The 9,549-nt window shown below is 46.9% G+C and overlaps 1 protein-coding gene across 1 annotated transcript; it reads left to right on the forward strand.

Annotated features, from left to right (window-relative positions):
• The first annotated feature begins 324 nt into the window (after positions 1-324).
• On the forward strand, positions 325-1,647 carry GJA8 (gap junction protein alpha 8). Its single transcript, XM_044236496.1, has one exon. The coding sequence runs from the start codon at positions 325-327 to the stop codon at positions 1,645-1,647; it is 1,323 nt and encodes a 440-aa protein (XP_044092431.1).
• Positions 1,648-9,549: the final 7,902 nt, after the last annotated feature.

Consider the following 9,549-nt stretch of genomic DNA (forward strand, 5'->3'; position numbering starts at 1 on the left):
TTATTTGGGGTGGAATTCAAGGAATGATACACATATTGCCTCATCTACACTTTCAGACCACCCCTTGCAAGTGACAGAGAGCACTAAACCCATTTTGCAGATGAGGAAGATTCTTCGCACCGCTCTTGTCCCCTCATCCCAGCGTGCAAGAGGAGGCACTCCACTCGATAGGTGCTCTTTTACATACTGATGGTGCCAGCAACTCAGAAAGGAGAGGTACCCCACCCCACCCCCAGCGAGCAAGCGTTAACAGAGAGAGACTGGCAGGGGTTGGCACCACGGCCGATCAGCTCTTGCCTTCTTCCTCCTCCAGGTGGGTGAGAAATGGGTGACTGGAGTTTCCTGGGGAACATCTTGGAGGAGGTGAACGAGCACTCGACGGTCATCGGGAGAGTCTGGCTCACCGTGCTGTTCATCTTCCGGATCCTCATCCTGGGCACGGCCGCGGAGTTCGTGTGGGGCGACGAGCAGTCCGACTTCGTGTGCAACACCCAGCAGCCCGGCTGCGAGAACGTCTGCTACGACGAGGCCTTCCCCATCTCACACATCCGCCTCTGGGTGCTGCAGATCATCTTCGTGTCCACGCCATCGCTGGTGTACGTGGGCCACGCCGTGCACCACGTCCGCATGGAGGAGAAGCGCAAGGAGCGTGAGGCCGAGGAGCTGTGCCAGCAGGCGGCGGGCGACGGCGGCGAGAGGGTCCCGCTGGCCGCGGACCAGGGCAGCATCAAGAAGGGCAGCAACAGCAGCAAAGGCACCAAGAAGTTCCGGCTGGAAGGGACCCTGCTGCGGACCTACATCTGCCACATCATCTTTAAGACTCTCTTCGAGGTGGGCTTCATCGTGGGCCACTACTTCCTGTATGGCTTCCGGATCCTGCCCCTCTATCGCTGCAGCAGGTGGCCCTGCCCCAATGTGGTGGACTGCTTCGTGTCGCGGCCAACGGAGAAAACCATCTTCATCCTCTTCATGCTGTCGGTGGCCTCGGTGTCCCTCTTCCTCAACATCCTGGAGATGAGCCACCTGGGCCTGAAGAGAATCCGGTCTGCCTTCAAGAGGCCCATGGAGCAGCCCCTGGGGGAGATCCCCGAGAAGTCCCTCCACTCCATTGCCGTCTCCTCCATCCAGAAAGCCAAGGGCTACCAGCTGCTGGAAGAAGAGAAAATCGTGTCCCACTATTTCCCCCTGACTGAGGTCGGCATGGTGGAGACCAGCCCACTTTCGGCCAAACCTTTTAGTCAGTTCGAGGAGAAGATGGGTGCGGGGCCCCTTGGGGACCTGTCCCGAGCTTACCAAGAGACACTGCCTTCCTACGCTCAGGTGGGGGCACAGGAGGGGGAGGCGGAGGAGCAGCCTGTAGAGGAGGGGGCGGAACCAGAGGTGGGAGACAAGAGGCAGGAAGGGGAGACAGTGAGCACAGAGGGGCTGGAGACCACAGCAGTGCTGGAGGGGGAGAAAGCCGAGACTCCTGAGGTGGGGAAGGAGGGTGAGAAGGAAGACCTACAGCCTGAGAAGGTATCAAAGCAAGGGCTGCTGGCAGAGAAGTCGCCTTCCCTGTGTCCAGACCTCACCAGAGATGACACCAGACCGCTGAGCAGGCTGAGCAAAGCCAGCAGCCGAGCAAGGTCAGACGATCTAACCGTATGAAGTGGGGCCGAAGAATGAAAGAAAGAAAAGAAAACACCAGAGTTAACATAGGGCAAGATGAAACGTAAAGACACCACCATGATTCAAGTCTTCTGTCCCTCCCCTCACACCCACCCCTGGTTGGACAGGTGCTGCAGAGGGCACAGCACTTGCTGTAAAACTAGGAAACCACATTTCCCAAATAAAAGGGCCACCAAGATAAAGCCACTGACCCGTCAAAGTTCCCAGTCTCGAATGACTGCCCTGCCCCTCCAGCTCAACTACAATGGGAAGCGCTGCTTTCATCCTCATTTCTCCACAGAAATCCCTCCAATCAGAATTGTGGTTGCCTCATAGCTTTTTGCCGGTCCGACTCAAGCTCACTAGCTCAGCCGGATTTTTATCACACCAGCACTTCCCTAGCAGATACCACATGATCATATATCAGGGGGCCCAAGCTCAGATGTCTATGGGGTGCAGGCAGGGGCTTTCAATGGTTGGGGTGGGGCTGTTCTAATGCCATGGGATGTCTAGGGTTGTGAAGACTGGGGGGGGGGGGGGGCAGAGGGCAGCTGCCACTCAGTACCAGGCACTGATTATCAGGCAGTGTTACCGGACCATCTGATTTTTCCAGAAAATCCAGAAGTCCAAACTTCTCAGTGAAATTTTTAACACTGCCAACTAAATTTTTAAATATGGCACGTGGACCAAGCAAAATGTGCGCAAGCCAAGTTTAAGCTTTGGGATACCAGTTTGCAAAGTTCGCCTACACTAGCGAGCCCAGCTTTCCTGTGGAATTTCCATAAACCATATTGTTTATGGTCTCAACTTGTGTCTATGGCTCCCAAATCTCAGTTCACCATTTTAAAGTGTTTAGTTTAAAATCATCAGTCCAGGAGATACCCAGTATTCTCAATGACCTTCCTTTTGGGTCACTGTAGCCCCTGGGTTCTGATTTAATTATCCCTTGAATTGGTGGGGATTCTGCCCTGGGCATCATTAGGGAAAGACCAAAAATCTCACCCTCTCCCTGAACTGAAAGGGCCTTGAGGGCTGGTCGCATTTTCCTTCCCTGAAGAAAGAAGGTCCCTTTCTTTTCTCTCCTCTTCCAATATCAGTGAGGGCTCACCCTGAAATCGACACCTCCTTTCATCAGGGGCTGGGAGCAAGCCAGTCTGAGCCAGGAGATAATCTGCTCACTGACCTGTCTTGAGGAAAGTCAGCTCTCAGGCCTTGCTGAGACATGAGATGCGTACAAAGAGGACCATCACAGTCATACTAGGGAGAGCCTCTTATGAAGTGGGAGCTCAAACAGCCAGAATCCCAAAGTCTAGTCCCAGACCAGGCGTCATCCCTGGAAGGGACATAGAGACTAAAGGGAAAAAGAGGGAACTCGAAGTTCTCCTACCCTTTACCCTCACAACCAACACTCCTCAAACATAGAGTCCTGTCCAGGGAAATACTCAAGTACAAGTACACATTTCACGTAAGGAGCAACTTTTACCTGGAGCCAATCAATTCCCAGAGCTGAAGGTCAAAGTGATAACCAAGACGGTTTATCTAAACCAAAGCTAGCATCATGGGCTGCAGTGCCAAGGTTAAAGAAGGAGGGATAGAAACCAAGATGACATGGCAGAGATCTGGTAGGGGACCACCAGGGAACCCAAAAGAAGTACCCAGAAAACTGCCCTAATTCTTTTTCCCAACCAGCACCATCCCAAAGCATGCAAATCTCCTGCGCTACCCTCTGGTTATCGCATTCCTTTTACAATATTAATTCAAGATATGCTTTTCCAGAGCAAAGCCTCCTCCAAAACTATTCCTCCCCGGGTGTCAGTATTCCCATTTCTTAGTGCCCCATTTTAAAACAAAGTGGTCTAAAAATTAAATTCATCCTAAGGTATGATTGCTTGGTCATCCCTCCAGGAAATTTTACATCTTAAAAGATAGCCTAAAATAGGTGTGTCTGGGTGGCTCAGTTGGTTAAGAGATCATCTTCGCTCAGGTCATGATCCCAGAGTCCCGGGATCAAGTCCCACATGGGGCTCCCAGATCCATGGAGAGTATATTTCTCCCTCTGACCTTCTCCCCTCTCATGCTTTCTCTCTCTCTCTCTCAAATAAATAAATAAGATCTTTAAAAAAAAAAAAGATAGCCTAAAATGTATTTTACCTATGTCAATCCAAAGTGACAAACTTTCAATGAAAGAACATATCAGGCAGCAGATAGTTGAATAGAAGAGGTATATTTATCTCAAAGACATGTGACTTTCTGGCTATGGCTTGAATCTGCCCCTTGCCAGCACCACTATTCCACCCAGACCATTCATCTGGGGAGACAAGTAGCACAGTCCTGGGGCCTGAGAACTCGAGAGACTGGGTCACTACACTCATCCCAGTGACCGCACCCTTGCTTCTACAGTTTTAACTCCTGAAGACTCATTTTAAGAAGATATAAACTCAGTGCCTGAGAAGAGCTTGATCATCCAGAATGGAGTGTCTGTCTCAACTCAGACCTAATCCAGAAAAAAAAAAAAAAGGAAAAGAGAAGGGCACCATACTCCAGAAAAAAGCCTCATGGTGCTGTTTGGAAGTAGTGGCAAAGGCCTAGGGGAAGGCAGCTGGTCTCCTTGTCTTAGTGAGGACAGAAGCCTGGGAGTGAGTATATCTCCTTGGATGAAACAGCCTCCTGCCTCACGGTCTATACCTACCCCACAACCATGGAAGTTGCCATTTTCCCTCTTAGTCTTCCCAATAAATGAGGAAGACTACCTGGGGAGAAATAGACATAGGCATCAAGGGACCAGGATTTTTTTTTTTCTATTTCTGGTTTCAGTAGCTATGTTATTGTCATCCCCTCACTTCTCTGTGTCTTAGTTTTCTGTCTACAGACTCGAGATGGTATTCACCACCAACTTACCTCCAAGGGTGTCATAAGGGTAATGAGTCGGCTGCCAAGTCTGGAGCCTGCCGAGTGTTGCCACTCCCTGAAAGATTCCTCCAGCAGCAGGGAGTCTGGGAAGGAAGGGAGGTGGGTGGTTTCCATCCCACCCTCTCAACCTGCCTTGCAGTTACCTAATGAGAGTTTTTCAACATGGAATAGACACTCTGGAGGTCAGTTTTCTCAGAGAAGACTCAAAACAGAATCTGGACCACACATGTTTAGTAGGAACCTGAGGCTCTTTGACCTTGAGAAATGCCTGGGGGACAGATTGGTAATTGCTTTCATCCTTGGGAGAAATGTCCCAGGGTCCATTCCCAGGTAGCTGTGTGTCCGCTGAGGCCCTTACCCTATACAGCTGGATCCCTCAGTATATGCTGTGGGACAAATAATTATGGCCGACTCAGGATTATAATCCCCACCTGGGCTCCATTAGGTCTGGCTTTAAATCCTACTCCTGGTCCTTCTCTTGTTAGACTAAAACCCTTAGGGCACATAGATCTACCAATAAAAAGAAGCAATGGACAGCTGGATAGCCGAAGTGCAGCTCCTCCCAGAGGCAAAGGGCTAGGCGCTTAAGAGCAGTTAACAACACCTCTGTCAGAGGAGATCTGTGACCAGGAGACCAGGAGGGACAGAGTTACTCGCAGTTCAGTCAGAAACGTCAAACCTTGCTCTGTAATCCCTAGGCCTAGCATTTGGAGCATTGTAAGAAGGCCTATCTGCTTTTCACCATGACTTTGCCACTTGCCACATAGGTGACACATCCAACACAGAATTAGACAAATGCTCCTGAAGGTCAATGTGACCTGGGGATAAGATTTTCCCACAAAAAACAATGAAGTTCAATTCAGAAGCGTTGGCTGCCCCTTGTTGACTCTCAGGACCCCACAGTGTCACTTATCACAATGTCACTTCCCTAGGTGAATGGGGTGTAACAAATTTTGCCCCTCCTTCACAAGACAGAACAGCAAATTGATATCCAGGAAACACGGAGCATACTAGAAGAAGTGGGTGTTGTTAAAAGCTCACTAATCTGGAAATAAAAGGAAGGGGAGGAAGGCCTTATCCAAATTTGTGAGAAGTCCTTACTGTCAAATGTATACTGAAGCAATGACAGCCACCACTTTCAAACACCACACAGATTGTTGACTAAAATCCTGACAAAAATCGAGCTAATAAGTAAAAGGATGGAAGTAAATGAGGAGGGGGAATGGTCAATATTTCTGTTGTCCTGAATTTCTAAGAATGACACTATGAAAAAAGAACATTTTTTATCATGCGAGAAGTCATTGCTCCAGGCGGTGCTACAGACCTTCAGCTTCCCAGAGCTCACTTGTAGAGACGCACCAGCCCCTAAGACTGTCTCTGACTCACAGCAGCAGTGAGCCCCTGGAGCTACGTGCAAGAACTCTTTGGGTTTAAGCCTTGGGAAAAGCCTGGGGCAAGGCTAGTGTGGGCAGTTGCTCTTCAGGAGTTCCTGAGGAGGGTCCTGGGCTCATTCTCAGGGTGAAAAAGGAACATAGCACCCATGCAGCATATCCCATCCCACTCCACATCTCTTTTCCTCTCTCCTTCCCCTGACCCTGAACTTTCGCTCTATGCATACCATGTGCAAACGACCACACAACCCAAGTTAGCAAAATTTAGATGAAAAAGGTTTTGCCTGGTTAGATGGAAAACTCCTCTAAGTGTAAATACCGTCTGTAAAACAAAGCAGAGTGTGTGCCTAGAAGACCTTCCCTTCTTGTAACTATCGTATTTTAACTAAATATGTAACCGGGAAGGAGGGAGAAAAAGGAAACAAAACTGTAGGTTCAACGGTTAGATAAAATAAAAGAAAGATTTGGGATGCCTGGGTGGCTCCGTTGGTTGGGCATCTGCCTTCAGCTCAGGTCATGATCCAGGGTCCTGGGATGGAGCCCAGCATCTGCATAGAGCTCCCTGTTCCGCAGGGAGCCTGCTTCTCCCTCTGTCTGCTCTGCCTGCTGCTCCCCCTGTTTGTGTGTGCTCTCTCTCTCTGACAAATAAATAAAATCTTTTAAAAAAAAAATGAAAGAAATGTTTTTATAAAAGACAAGTCACACTCTGCTGCCCCAGACGCTGTAGCTCCCCAAAGCCAGCCACAAAGGTAGCAGAGGGATATACTGTAAGCTCCAGCCCCACTTCCTTCTGGAAGTTCTTTCTCTAGGGCAGACAAAGAGATACATGAAATTTCCTGGAGGGAAAAGTAGATGCCTTCATTGCCTTTTTCTGCAAAAGTTTCCATCTATGATGGAATTAGTAAGGACTCAGCTAAGAAGCATATTCATAACATAAGAGATCCTGGGGAGATCTGGGGAGATGTCTGGCAAGGGAGAGAGACCTTATTGGGATTGTGCCCTGAATTCTCCAACCCTCCACATCCTTATGTTAGAGCTAATAGTCACATGTTAGACCGTTGCAAAACAAATAAAACTAACTTGACTTTTCGCCATCTTTGGTTTTTTCTTTGGACTTGTCAACACAACTAGACTGTGATGACAAGTCCAAAGAAAAAAACAAAGATGGCAAAAAGTCAAGACCTTTTCGGGCAGAAGGACTGCCCCCGTTTCTGATTATTCTTCCTTTGGAATTAAGAGGTTGGTGAACAAGAGGCCTGGGGTCTGGGGAGAGGGCAATGGTATTCTGGTAAACATTACACAATCTGCTCTCTGCAGGGTAAAGAGGTCCCTCCCAGTTTATAATGTTTGCCAGTTTCCTTGGTGTAAATTCTCCTACCATTGCCTATTAATTTCCCAGCCTAATGTCACTGAACACATAGCTGAGGAGAGGTGTATAGTAGCACAACATTATAAAATATCTCTACCTTATAATACATACAAATAACCCATTAACGTAGATAGTAATAAAATAATTAAGAAGCAATGCACTTTGAGTATTTATTCTCCTGTGTTTCATATTTTCTTTAAGTCTATGTAATTTGTTAATAATGACTGTGTTTAACAACTAGCTCACAAAATTCCAGGAAACTTAGCAAATGATTCTTATGGGCCAGTATAGGCCAGTTCCAGCTCACTACTGAGAATGGAGGACACTCAGATTCAGAAAGAACATGCAAACTCCCCTTATCAGATAGATTTGGTCACTTTGTTCCCTCTTTTTCTCTACATAAACATCAGGAAAAATCAGTAAGTATACTTTCTTGGCCTTTTGAGAAGAAGCAAAAGAATAGGATTTGTTCTCACCAATGTCTCTGACAACCATAGGAAGAGTTAAAGTTATTCATTACTGATTAAAATAAATAGATAACTCAAAATAAAATTGGCCAAAAAATTCTTCCTGGGATTTCCCATGTCACTTCTCTGCTTAAAATCCTTCAACAGCTCCTCATTACACACCCAATAAATTATAATTTCCTCAACACAGCATACAAAGCCTTTATAACTACCTTCAACCCACCTAGATAGGACATCTGTTTTTACCTGCCCAGAATCTATTCTCCCTTTTCCTATAATAAGATCTCAATTTTATCTGGGGGACATACACTTCCTCAGTTAGAGATAGGCTTAGTAGAACTCTAAGTAATGTTTACCGAGCTTCTCCTAGGTCAGGTCAGGGGTCAGGTTTTTGTTTTTGGGGGTTTTGTTTTTGTTTTTGTTTTACCCAAATGGGCCAATCATAACTTCTCTCCCTGGAATGCAGATCTTGAGTGGAGTAATGGAGAGACTGTAACTTGGTTGAAATACATTGATCTCGACAGAAGCCCCTGAACAGACCCACAGTGAGTTCCTGCTTATCTAGATTTCTGTGCCATGCTTGGTTCCTCTTTTTCCAGATCCTGGTTGTTAGCCTTCCTCCAGTTTGCTGAACTATCCCCGAGATTTGCTTGTTTGTTTCATTTAACTTAGCCCAAATTATCTCTGTTGTTTGCAAGGTCTCAACAGCTGTACCATCTTTGTAGCCTCATCTCCCACATCTACCTACACCCTTATGTGCCCCAACTTTCTGGGACCATTGGCCTGTCCCTAGTACAGGCAGGCCTGGCTCATGGTGACAAATGAATTCCATGAAGTTTCAAGACTCTGCCGTGGCCTGTCTTTTTCTCCATGGTCAGTTCCTTCTCACCCTTAAACATTCAGCTCTATTGTCTCCTTCTTTATGAAATTCCACAAACTTCTCAAGACAGAGTTAGTTGCTCCCTCCTTTGTGACCCCTCAATATTTGTCTACACTTCTACCAAAGTGTCTATCACATTGTTTTATCTCCCCCTTTTCTCTCATCTGACTGCAAGCAAATTTAGGATAGAGATTTCATCCTATGTAGCTTGAATATTCAGAACTTAGCAGAGTGCCTGGAACATAGTAATGTTTGGCGAATGCATTGAATGAGTACTGAGACATCTCCCAAGGCAGGAAGGAGAAAATGGGCCAAGCACTCCCCATCACTAAAGGGATGTACTGTAGGCTGACACTACATAGGAATATTTTTGAGGAAGAGATTCCCTAAAGGTCCCAGGGGTTCCAGGTTTGGAAGCAAAGAGGCTTTGCTTTGTCATAAATAAAGGAATGTGGTGGGGGGCACGGTATATGAATTGCAGGATGTCATCCCCTAGACCAAACTTGGAAGCCATATGTTGAAGATGGCAGTCAGTCTTTGAATGATTGTAGATCAGAGGGTCTTCCCATCCCTATCAATTTCTAATTGGGCATTTGAATTTCTAATTAAATAAAAAATAAACTCTATTGTGTTAGTCCTCTGAGATCTCAAGATGTATCCATTACAGGATCGAGCAATACATTATCTATTGATAGAAATTGAGATTACATGTGGTTATAACAAAAACCTAAAATCTGTTGCTTTGGATTACCAATTGAACAGTGAATGATGAAGAAATAAAAATCAAAGGCTAGGGGCGCCTGGGTGGCTCAGGGGGTTAAAGCCTCTGCCTTCGGCTCAGGTCATGATCTCAGGGTCCTGGGATCGAGTCCCGCATCGGGCTCT

The sequence above is a fragment of the Neovison vison genome, chromosome 2 (genome assembly GCF_020171115.1).
Source record: "Neovison vison isolate M4711 chromosome 2, ASM_NN_V1, whole genome shotgun sequence".
NCBI lineage: Eukaryota > Metazoa > Chordata > Mammalia > Carnivora > Mustelidae > Neogale > Neogale vison.

Excerpts from the sequence above, each read along its gene's own strand:
- GJA8 (XM_044236496.1), top strand. The coding sequence starts at position 325 with ATGGGTGACTGGAGTTTCCTGGGGAACATCTTGGAGGAGGTGAACGAG.